The sequence below is a fragment of the Netta rufina genome (assembly GCF_964035555.1).
Source record: "Netta rufina genome assembly, chromosome: 19".
Classification (NCBI taxonomy): Eukaryota; Metazoa; Chordata; class Aves; order Anseriformes; family Anatidae; genus Netta; species Netta rufina.
This window is the reverse complement of record NC_140143.1, coordinates 6667462-6680194: the sequence shown is the minus strand read 5'-3', so window position 1 is coordinate 6680194 and position 12733 is coordinate 6667462. Positions and strand designations below refer to the sequence as shown.

Genomic DNA, 12733 nt, shown 5'->3' with positions numbered 1-12733 from the left:
CCAAAGGAATCTGATACTGAAGAGTCTTCTACAGCATTGATTACAACAAAGTACCTCTATCTTCTTTTTCTACTAGCTGTGGGAATTCATGCTTCCATTCTATATCTGAGAATCCTTCTGCATTACCAATAAATGCTTCAGTGTTTTAAAGGGAAATCTAATAGTTCCTGCTTAGTACCTGCAGTAATAGATAAGAATATGTAGTTGAACAGCAATGCATTTTGTGAGAAGTCTTTTTGTGTACTTTGGCGTCTTTATATGAAACTTATCCCCCCTCCTTTTTTCCCCAACTTTTATTTACTCCATTCTTATTTTTCCCTTGGTGTTTTTGGTGGACAAATACAAATATTCCTTCTTTTTATTTTAATCAAAAAAGCCTGGAACAATTTTCAGCTTCTACAAAAATAAAGCATATCTTTGGAGCCATCAAAACTCTGGTGTTAGAAGTTAGTCTACTCTACCCCAGTGTTTTTCAGGTAAAAAATTTTAGTTATTTTCAATGTAGGATAGCAGAGAAGCTTAGACCGCCTAGTGCACTATTCTTTGTGGTTGGAAAGCTTTTCTTGTTCTGTAGAACAGAACATAAGACCCTGCATGTGAAGCACCACTAATTCTACTGGAACAATTGTTCATGCCACCATGTGGTGAGGTAGTTAGAAATAATCTGGCTCACTAAATAAGCAAACACAGGAACAGCTAAAGTTGGCAGTAGTGGAAAAAAATGCATGTGAAACCTACTGTTTGAGGAAATGCTGCCATATCACTTCTACTGTAATCTACCTAAAGGTAAACTGCCAAAAGAGACGACACTTCTGGCTCTGCTCTCAGGAATCATTTTACATGATAATACAAATGATGTAGGAGCACAATTCATTTATGTTCATTCATGGGTTTTTGAGCACGATTTTCTGGAATACTACACAGGTAAATTAACCTTGTTGTTAATAACTTCAGTAACTTCATTTTGCATTTCTTGTTTTTCTACAGTACTGTGTGCAAAAAACTTGGTGAAAAAGGACTTTTTCCGTAAGTAGCTGTTAAAGTTTTATATGTTTATAGTTGGGATAAATATTATGCAAGCTCTGTAAATCCCTGTTTGCACATGTATTAGGATGGTTGCATTAGCATGGGTTGGGGGCTCTGAGGTTTTGGAACATTTTATTTCAGGGCTTCTAATTTCTTCTTAGGTGACACTCATGACATTCATGATGGTAATTAAAAACAAAATATGCTGTCTCCTTTCCTTGCTCCCCTCTGTTTTTGATGGGAGTGGGAAACAAATTTACTCTCACACAAATGACATGTTTTTCAGCATTAATGCCTTGTACTTATTAAAATGTTTTTCATAAGAGCTTTCTGTCCAGCAGACATAAGTACATCTCCATTATTAATGATCATGTCATAATACTTATGTACTCCAAAATTATATTTTAATTAATAAGGGGGATGAAAGAGGCAGAAAGGAATGTTACTGGCTATGTGGGCATGTGCGCATGTATCACCTGCCTGCTGCCCTCCATTTGGAAGTAGGAGAATTCAAAAGATCAGACCTGAACTTTGAAAAACCTTGAAGAAGGATGACACAATTATATTGTAGCTTACGATGCTTACGAACCTTGCCTTATATCTGATTTTTTTTGTTGTTGATTATAAGTTTTAGTTGTTGAACAGTTTAATAATGCCTAAAACCAACCCAACGTGCAATCTGTGCTGCAGTTTTGTACAGTTGGCAGCACATATCCAACAAGGTCCTGTCCTTCCCTGCCCCACATGTGTTGGCTTTATCCCCACCTGCCTTGGCTGGCAGCAGCCTTGGGATGGTGGTGCTTGACTGGCTCTATCCTGAGTCAGCCAAGGAAGCAGTGCTGGTGCAAACCTTACGCTACAGAAAACGTCAATAATGTTTCACCACTGCAGCTGACTCACTGGGCATGCAGATGAGGACAAGAATTAGTATGAGGGCAAAAGGCATTAGTGGTGGGACCATTTCTTTCAGGGGCAGTTAAGAGCTTTGGACTGCAGTTGCAGTAGAGCTAATTGTAGACTGCTGCGCTGGTCCTGCTTCTTTCCCATCCTCAGCTGCGTAGTCCAGCACAAATTTTTTCACGGAGTTTTGTTAGCAGCTGAGCCTGTTGTAAGATTTTCTAAGGTACTAAGATAAGAGAAAATGAAGTAGAAAACAAAGTAGACCTCAGAAGTGTGAATTGCTATAGGTAGTTTCCATTAATACAAGTAACTACTAAAATATTGATTACAATTAACCTTAAAAATTGAAAGAATTCAGTTCTGTTTTCCAAGCCTTTTGCTGAATTCTCCATATACTGAAAACTTACTCAATTATGAATTAAGAAAATTAAGGTGTTTGTTGGCTTTATGGGAGGATCATCCACCCACCCCCTGCTCTAAACATTCAACTTAGTGATACAGACCAAGAAAAAGTTGTATGGAGTAACTTGCTAATTTAGCCTTTTCCCATGCTTAATACATAATTTAATTCTGTTATAACCCATTCATGAAATATGACTCATAATAAAAGCCATCTTCAAATACATTTTTTTAAATTTTTTTGAAAGTGCAATGATTTAGGAGTCTAAAGCATTCTGATTTGTTTGCTAATATTTTTTTTTCTTTCCTTTCTCTTAGGACTTCCTGATCCATTTGCTAAAGTTGTGGTGGACGGATCTGGCCAATGCCATTCTACAGATACTGTGAAGAATACGCTTGATCCAAAATGGAATCAGCATTATGACCTGTAGGTGGTAACAGTGATAGCCAAAGGTTTGAAGTACAATCCTCTAAAGTACACAGAAATTTTCCAATATTCATAATGCTGACCTATTTACAGCTTGGAAAATGTCCCAGGGTTTATTAGTTTGCATGAAAATTCCACTTTCTCATTTCCTTCAAAATGTAAACATGGTACTTGATTTTCTAGGGATGTCTGCCGCATGCCTTACATGTACTAAAGCATTATTTTATTGCAATATTTTCATACTGACACCTCTCTAAAATGAAATAAGTAATTGACAGTATTTCCCTCTTCACAGTCTTCAGGACTGTTCTTCAATTCATGTTTTGGTCTTGTAGTATTACAGTGTCTTTCCGTCAGTCTGCCTCGACAGTTTTTTCTCTTTTATATCATTTTCTGTCTCAAATGTTCTTTCACTATAAATTCTTGTGTCATGATCTCTTGATCATCTTTCAGTGCTGTTGAGCAATATAATCAGTATAGCATGTATATGTCATGTTTTTCCTTCGTTTTTCTAAAGCATATAATATTCCACACAATATGATTGTTAAAGCTTTCATTTTTTTTTATGTAGGTTTCTTTGTGTTCATCCATGATTTATTTTCCCTGTCCATTTATCCTTGTGTCTTTCTATTTTTCCTTGGTACGAAAGATGAGGAAAAGAAGTGAACAGTTCCACCTCATTGTGTCCTTCTTTCTTTCTAAGGCATTGTTCAGATCTATTTTTTTTCCTTACATCGCTCCATTCTGTATTTATATTAGAAATTGTTTGAGCATGTTTATATGAAGGGTTGTCCTGGTTTCAGTTAGCACAGAATTAATTTTCTTCCTAGTAGCTGGTGGAATGCTGTGTTTTGGCTTAGAATGAGAAGAGTGCTGATAACACCCCGATGCTTTAATTGTTGCAGAGCAGTGCTTATACTAAGCCAAGGACATCTCAGCCTTTGCTCTGTCCTGCCAACGGGCAGGCTGGGGGGTGCAGTAAGAGCTGGGAGGGGACAGACCCAGGACAGGTGACCCAAACTAGCCAAAGGGGTATTCCATACCATCTGACGTCATGCTAAACAATATATAGGGGTGGCTAGCCGGGGGGAGGGGGCCGGACTGCTCGGGGTTAGGCTGGGCATCGGTCAGCGGGTGGTGAGCAATTGCATTGTGCATCACTTGTTTGTACATACTATTATTACTTTCGTATTATCCCCATTGTATCATCATTATTATTATTGTTATTATTATTTTTGTTATTTTTTTTTTTTTTTTTCCTGTCTTATTAAACTGTCTTTATCTCAACTCACGGGCTTCACTTTCCATTTCTCTCCCCCGTCCCAGAGAGGGAGGGGGGAGGGTGAGCGAACGGCTGCGTGGTGTTTAGCTGCCGGTCGGGTTAAACCACGACAGGCGGCTACAGGAGCTGGAGCTGGAGCTGGAGCAGTTGCAGGAGCTGGGACTGGAGCAGCAGTAGGAGCTGGAGCTGGAGCGGCTTCAGGAGCTGGAGCTGGAGTGGCTTCAGAAGCTGGGACTGGAGCAGTTGCAGGAACTGGGACTGGAGTAGCGGCCGGAGCTGGAACTGGAGCGACTGCAGGAACTGGGACTGGAGCAGCTGCAGGAGCTGGAGCTGGAGCGGCTTCAGGAGCTGGAGCTGGAGCAGTTGCAGGAACTGGGACTGGAGTAGCGGCCGGAGCTGGAACTGGAGCGACTGCAGGAACTGGGACTGGAGCAGCTGCAGGAGCTGGGACTGGAGCGGCTGCAGGAGCTGGGACTGGAGCGGCTGCAGGAGCTGGGACTGGAGCGGCTGCAGGAGCTGGGACTGGAGCGGCTGCAGGAGCTGGGACTGGAGCGGCTGCAGAATCCACCGTAGGGGTCACAGTGGCCGTTGGATCTGTCACAGGGTTTGGAGTGGCCGCAGGGTCTGTCACTAAGTTGACAGCAGTATCAATGGCAGCTCGATAGGCATGAGCCAGGCCCCAGCACGTTACAATGATTTGTGTTACTTTGGAACTGCCAGAATCATTACACCTTTTTTTCAAGCATTCTGCCAGTTTTTGAGGATTTTGCCATTGTTCAGGGGTGAATTTCCAACACACTGGGGGTGCCAACTGCTCTAGATGCCTGCCCATATCCACCCATACTCCCTGCCACCCACAACTATACTGCCTCCGGGCAGATCTCCGGATGAGCTTCATAAGTAGTTGTTTAACTTTAAGCAGAATCTGAAGTGCATTCATGAGGCAGAACAACAAGACTATGGTATTCTGAGTATTCCAGAAATATTCAATATCTTGGAGAGCTATTGTGACAAGCTCAGGGGATAAGAGGGTGGTGAAGGAGGAAGGCAGAGTGACCCAGGAGGATACAGGGGTGGTGAAAGAGAAAGGGAGAGTAAGCAAGTAAGGAAAAATATCCTCCCCTTTCCCCTCCACAGATTGACTCTCTAATGGAGAAAAACAATAGGTATAATTGCTAATAGTTCCCAAGATGCTGTTTCCAAAGTACAGAGTCCACGATGTTACTGAGTATAAATACCAAGTTAGAGTCATGACCAGATATCTTATCGTCTCATAAGCCATTGCTATAACACTTAGTACCATAATGGTCTGAAACCAGGGCCCGGAGAGGAGAAACAACACTACAGAGAGCAAATACGGAAAATAATGTACTATAATACTCAATTTGGAAAACAGGCGCAGCAGAGTTGTGATTAAAGCAATCAGCATCATGACAAGTGACTATTAAGCAGGTCTAATCCTTACACCAATTTTAGTTTAACACACTCTGATCAGATCTGCCGTTATCTCAACCTTTCGGGCCCCACGTTGGGCGCCAAAAAGACTGTCGTGGTTTAACCCGACCGGCAGCTAAACACCACGCAGCCGTTCGCTCACCCTCCCCCCTCCCTCTCTGGGACGGGGGAGAGAAATGGAAAGTGAAGCCCGTGAGTTGAGATAAAGACAGTTTAATAAGACAGGAAAAAAAAAAAAAAAAAATAACAAAAATAATAATAACAATAATAATAATGATGATACAATGGGGATAATACGAAAGTAATAATAGTATGTACAAACAAGTGATGCACAATGCAATTGCTCACCACCCGCTGACCGATGCCCAGCCTAACCCCGAGCAGTCCGGCCCCCTCCCCCCGGCTAGCCACCCCTATATATTGTTTAGCATGACGTCAGATGGTATGGAATACCCCTTTGGCTAGTTTGGGTCACCTGTCCTGGGTCTGTCCCCTCCCAGCTCTTACTGCACCCCCCAGCCTGCCCGTTGGCAGGACAGAGCAAAGGCTGAGATGTCCTTGGCTTAGTATAAGCACTGCTCTGCAACAATTAAAGCATCGGGGTGTTATCAGCACTCTTCTCATTCTAAGCCAAAACACAGCATTCCACCAGCTACTAGGAAGAAAATTAATTCTGTGCTAACTGAAACCAGGACAAGGGTTTATACAGTGATAACCCAGTTTTGTAGTACAGCAACATATCTGTTTTAAAGGTTAGCTTTGGACATCAGCAAACCTATGTTAAATCAAGTATTAGTACACAGGGAATTGCCTGTCCCTGTTTTTCCTAATGGAGAGAAGCAGCCTGATAGGTCTTTCAGCAGAATGTGGAAGACTGCAGTTGAGTATCCAAGACTAAATGGGTGAAGTCACTTCTCCTAATTCAGTGCAGGACACAAAACGTTTTCATTAGTACTTAACAAAATACCATTGGCAGTTTAGTGAAATAACAGAATTTTCACCGAGGAAAGCTCTGAATTATATCTTTATTGTTGAAACTCACTCCAATATTGGATTTTGCATGAGACCATAATTCAGATTGATCAGAAAAATGGATTTATAAAATCAATTTAAGATCACATAAGTCATGGATCTTTTTCATAAAGACTTCTAAGTTACTTTGTTTTTATATGTTGCTAAACCTCTTAAACCTCTTTTTATGTGTTACTTAACCTAAATGCTGATTTGTATAGAATTTACCTGAAGACATATGCATGCAGATTTCAGACCTCTGTCCTGCCACACCCTCTCCAAGACTGGCCATCCATTTGTGAAGATTTAGCTTGAGCTTTTTCAACAGTAGTTAACAGTCTGCACAGTGACTTTTATTTACGGTGGAATTCTAGAGTAGATTGCCCTGATCTTGCAGCCTGCTGCCCCCTGTATTGGAAGGCTTTTTTTCTGTCCCTTTTCACCCTCTTTCCCAATTTACTGCGTATGCACATGCAGCATCCCTTGCACTGGCTCTATCTGACTTCTGGGTAAATGGATTCAATTTACGTAACCCCCAAGAAGGCAGTTGGATGGGGGAAGTTATGTGTGTATTTTTTGCCAATTAAACCAGCTGTGTTGGGTCAGCAGCAGTGTGTTTGTGCTACTGTATTAACTTGCATCAGGAGCAAATTCTTGAGGTAAATCTCTCGGTCATCTCCACTTGCTGTGCTTTGGCTTCCAGCATCAAGCATCTCTGCACTGGATCTCCCTGGATGAAGCTGAACCACAAGCTGCATTCCTTGACTGTCACTGATGGTCTGCTGCTCACAGGAGCTGGAGTCGACAGAATCATACTAGATCTAGTCTAAAGAAAAATCACTGAAAAGCGAGCATATGCTTTTATTGTTGTTTAGCTAGGTGGGCCCATTAATGAGTATTAATGCATAGCTTTACAGGGTTAAAAGGAGAGTAAGATGGAAAGGAAAGTGCTGTCAATATGATGGAGTCTTTATGTGTAAAGCCTTCCTGTAACCTCTGGACAGCTTGTGAAGGGTTGCTTGCGAAGGAGGAATGATGGACCTTAATTCTGTGGTTATCTGCTGCTAAGTTCTGTGTCGAAACTGTCAGCAGTTCCCCACTTTTCCCCCAGTATCTGCCAGCTGTTACTTCATGTTTGAAGCGCTGTGGTAGCAATGCCAATGAGCAGTTGACAGGAATGGGTTATGAGGGCTTTTAAATGCTCCACATTCTCATGATTTGGAGACTTGGGTAACTTTTAGAAAGGAGGGGGAGCAGAGGACGTGGGAAACAAGGGAGGATGTTAATATGCAATGACAGTAATGGAAAAGATAGTAAAAACTTTTGGAAAAAAAAATCCTTTCTGGTTATAATTTTCAAGGAAAGACGAATAGAAGGTATTTTTACATTGTTTTATGACATGCAAGTATACAGAGCATTTCTAATCCAAACTACAATTCAGTGTTCTGGCAAGCCTTGTAATTTTCAAATAAGCCCCTCCTTCTCAAAATTTTCTTTATTATCGTTTATCCCATCTTATTGTCTTACCTGTCATTCCTTGCTTAACTCTATGGAAATGTATTTCCATTTATAAGCACCAGTTCACTAATCTTCAATTCCTATTTGAAACAGCAAGAGACAATCACTTGTCTTTAATACAACAGTCTGTCTGCCAGTCACTGTTTGGCTTTTATTTTAGGATAACGTTTTACTGTAATATACCTAGTGTCAGGTCTCAACTGAACCTATTATCTGAACCAGGTAATAAGATAACGAACTTCTCCTTTTGGAGAGAAAAAAAAAAAAAGTAATAGTTACCATCCTACTGCTAAACACCTGATGGCAGACCTCATAGCCTACAGGACTTAATATTCCCTTTCTTTGAAAATAATCATATATTTTACAACTCTTACAACTTTGTAATATTTACCCTAACAACACACCATTGCATGGGAACACTAGCCTGACTTACGACACTTCCACTGTTACAGGAAATACTTTGCACACCAAGCATAACCGATAGAGTCTCGGTGGCAGAATGCCTGCTTGCTTCTGTCACCACAAAGTGTAGGAAATCCACCAGAGGAAGGGTTATATAGATTTAATTTTTTTTTAAGCAAAACATTGCTTTTTTTCCATCCATGAAGAATTTTGCTGTTCTTTAACAGATTGTAATAGACTGATGTGCAGGAAAACTGTCTCTTAGCCATGTTGGATTAACACTGTGGCTAATTAATCTTGTGTATCATGTAAATGGCATAATAAGATGGATCTGTTGCGGTATATTTACAGAATAATGTCTCAGTTAGGTGGCTAATTCAAAGAGAATTTTTGTTTGGTTAACCTGATTCAGCATAATAGATACTCTGTTGTATAAGATTTTAAAAAACATATATTTCTGTGGTGTTGTAAAGAACAAAAAAGGGTTTGTTTTTGCCTTACATGGCCCTTAATTCAGATTTTAGTGTGAAAGGAAGCAGCTGAATTAGTTGCTTAGATTCTTCAGTCTAGATGGGTGTGTGTAGAGGGGGAAATCTGGGAGGCTGTCCAGAAAGAGATTGCCAAATAGTTGCTGTCTGGATGCAGTTCAATGTCAGTAAAATACCATGCTTGCCCTGGATGTATTCCCCTTCCTTATTTTCAGTCTTGTTTGTGTTTTCCCTGTTGTTCAGGCCTTTGCTCAAAGCTTTGGATAACCAGACTTAATGCATTTACAGGTCTTCTTGCTTCCAAAGCATTTAACCACTATCTAAACCAGTAGTTTAGAAACTTATCAAATAGTCTTTTTCTCTTCCTTCCCCTTTCTTCCTTTCTGTCATAGTGTTGATCTCTCCTACAACCTTCCCATGCTCACCTGTGCTCTCTAGCCTGTTCTAGCCCTCCCTCTCAGCCTCTGCCTTTAAGGTATAGCAAGTCATAACATCTATTTACCTCTTAAAGGATCTAAAATCTCCATCGAAACCTAGTTCCTGGTCCCATCTTTACTCTGTGGCCTGCCAATCTGCACCCCCCGGCTCCAGGAAGGACCCATGGCTTTACTTCCTTGTTACGCCTCTCAGATGCAATTGGTTTGCTGTAATTTCACCCAGCTTCTGCAGCTTCCCAAAATCTCACTGCGGGTTCTAGTGCTGTGTGGTGCCTTTGCCTTCTCAAGCCACTGCAGTGCCCTGGCAGAATCACCACACTTTCCTACGGTCCAACTTTGCTTTGCCGCTGCTTAGTTATTGCTAACGATCCTAGATTTTACAGTGTCTTTTAGGTTTAATTCAGCGTTGGGCTGGGAAGTACTGGGGAGGAGAATGGAGCAGCCAGCCAGTGCCACATGTGTGTGCTGTATTCCTGTGTTAAGCCACAGCCCCTGGCTTGGTGTTCTTTTCACCATCCTGCAGATTCAAAATACCCCTCAGCTACTCCCAGAGATGAGAGCTATGTCAGGGTGGGGAGAAGAGGAAAAAATTGGGATGATATTTTTTGTTCTGCTCCTTCTCTAGTATGAAAACAGCTGATACCTCAAAGCATAACACTACCATTATATTGAATATATATATGCATATATATATATTCAATATATAAATAGGAAAATGGAGAACTTAACTAAATAAATTGTCCAGGTCGTAAAAAAGAGTCTATGTGACAGCATGGATTAGAAATAGGGAATTCCTGGCTTCCAAGCCTGAGTTCATACCTCTTGATGTTGCATTTTTCTCTTTCTGGAGGGAGTACATCTGGCTTGTGATCAGGAAGAGATGTGTTTTTTCAGCGGTAATTTTTTTCCACTTTCTTCATTCTGCTTTTCTACCAAGCTGAACTCTTCAGGGAAAATGTGTATAATGCCATGGGGCTGAAAAGTTGCTCGATACCAAACCTTCCTGAGTGTGATACGGTGGCTCAGAAGGCAATACTACCCTAGCAAAGATGACAAATTAACAATTGTCCCTATGTTTTAAAATTTGATTAAAATATTTTAGAGTTTTCCAGTATTGCATTTACTTGATTTTTGTCTAGAAGTGAAAGTGCTAAGAATAGGCAGTTTTCATAAAATTTCCAAACACGCAATTCTTATCCAAAGCCCTAATTTTACAGATTCAGGAAATACAGGAAAATAGACCAGATGCTCTGCAGTTAAAAAAATGTATATGGAAATTGAATTTCCAGGTTACCACTTCGCTAATCCTATTATCTTTGTTGAAGGATTTAAGCTGTGAAATAGATACTGCTGATGGGATTGAGTTTAAAAAATAAAAATAATAATAAAAAAGAACCTCCAAGAACTTGAATAAGTAGTGTAAGGAGGAAGAAAGAAGCATCCAATAAAATGAAATTGTTTATTTAACTTATTCACTTAAATTTTTGGAACATTCTTTTTTAATAACAAGTAAAATTCCTAGCTAAGGTTTTATGTTGGAACTTTATTGCCAGATGATGTAAAACAAATGTAACTTATCCACCAAACGAATTGGAAATGTCAACTTGTCCTACCATCACTCTCTAAATGCAACCATATATTTTCATGCCTGAAATTATGCAGAAATATAGATGAAGCATTTCACTGTAAAGCCAACTAGCAGTTATGAACTATTTATTTTCTTCCTTTGGTTTAGGAAAAAAACAAAAAAGGACGTTTTCATTTTGAAAATGCAGCATCTTGCTTATTTCCTTTAAAAATGTGAATTAGCCAGTTTTTCAGGTGCAAAAAACTGAGTAGGCTCTAGTAGTTCTGTAGAAGTCTTCACCTGTTTGGTACGGATAGCTTGCTGTCTGTAGCTCAACCATGAGCACCTCACCCTGAAATGTTACAGTAATTCTTGGAAACTGTGTTGTATATTCAGCTGTTCTACGTATTATTCAAACTGTTCCGTTATGAAATTGTGTTTAACCATATACCTTTGACTTTTTTAAAGCAACAAGGAAAACTGGAAAATTCAAGACAGGTCATGATAAGTCTTTATTTTTAAGTGCACCTAACTTGTTCTCCATAAGAATTTATTTTAAGTACATGAAACATTGTAGACTGCAACTGTGCACGTGAATACCCATCGTCATCTCTTGTTTCTCTATACAAAATTGGCATTGTCAAGGTTGTAAGGCCAGAAATCTTACATATCTTATGTAATCAGCTTACTATTCCAAAAACCTTGGATTTTGTTTAAGTTATTATTTTCTTTTTTAAATTGTGCATTGGTTATTTTAAACTAAACTAATGTATGTGCCTATAGTTAGTCTTTTCTGTCTCCTACTTCTTGGATCGGTCCCTGTCTGTAGGTGATTTAAAAAAAAAAAAAAAAAAAAAAAGTTGTCAAAGTTCTGCTTTGAGTTTTATACAATAAAGGAAAAAAGGGAGAAGTGTTAATTGAGAGCTTATGTGATCGGAAATGCAATTTTAAACTATGAGTGCTAGTTCAATTGCTTGGTTTGCCAACCTTGACAGTATCATTTGTACCTTTATGAAAACATTAAGGTGTTTTAAAGCCAGTAAAGCCTTCGTCAGTGAGGGAAAGGTATATAGAAATTAATTGAACTGTTTGATTAGTTTTCCTTCAAAATGAAACAAAAAAACTCTTGGAACTAAATTACAGAAGGCCAGAATCTGTGATCTGGGAATGGAGGACTACAAACAGTTCTCAGGCCCCAAGCCTTAATTACAAATTAATTTTCCTCAACTTGAAATAACTATATTATTCAATGTTGGCATTGGCTGACGTATCTTAGATGCTTTGAAATTGTCCTCTGAAAACCAAAACTAGCTCACAAAGTAATTGCTTCTGACGAGCAAAACTTGAAGCAATAAAGTAAAAATATAATAGCCTATAGTGTCCATGTTCCCTGAAGCTGGTGAGATGCAGATCTAGGCTTTGCAGTGTATTCCCATGGTAATGCTGACAGGACATGATTCCCATTTCAGCAGTGGGTAGGAAGGGAACATGGCACTTCCCAACAGATATGACATGAACGTTTTGAAATGAGTCACACTTGTAATGTAATGTATTTTTCAAACTGGGCCTTTCTTGAGCTTTCTTAGTACTAAACTAGCTTCCCAAAGGTTCATTAACTGCAGGTGTGTAAATAGCTTTACCTTCTGGTTCCCTTGAGCGCTTAAAAGAGCATGGAAACTAGGGTGAGTTGCATTCCCAGTGCTTGGAAGAGTAGCCTGAAAAGAAGCAACAGATAGAGTGCTGCAAAAGGATGCTAAACTATTATTTTCTGTCCTGGCATTTGAAGTGCTCTGCCTGCTAGCGCTGCTAATAACTACATCT

At 39.9% G+C, this 12733-nt stretch overlaps 1 protein-coding gene across 4 annotated transcripts in view; it reads left to right on the top strand.

Moving 5' to 3' along the window:
* Positions 1-12733, top strand: part of SMURF2 (SMAD specific E3 ubiquitin protein ligase 2) — a 67759-nt gene that overhangs the window by 27868 nt on the left and 27158 nt on the right. For all 4 annotated transcript variants that reach the window (XR_014618989.1, XR_014618990.1, XM_084298605.1 and 1 more), the window contains exons 2-3: positions 988-1026; positions 2644-2752. Coding sequence is in view for 2 of the 4 variants with exons in the window: in XM_084298605.1 (XP_084154731.1) it covers positions 988-1026; positions 2644-2752 (148 nt within the window). In the remaining 2 variants the exon portion in view is untranslated. The remainder of the gene's footprint in view (positions 1-987; positions 1027-2643; positions 2753-12733) is intronic.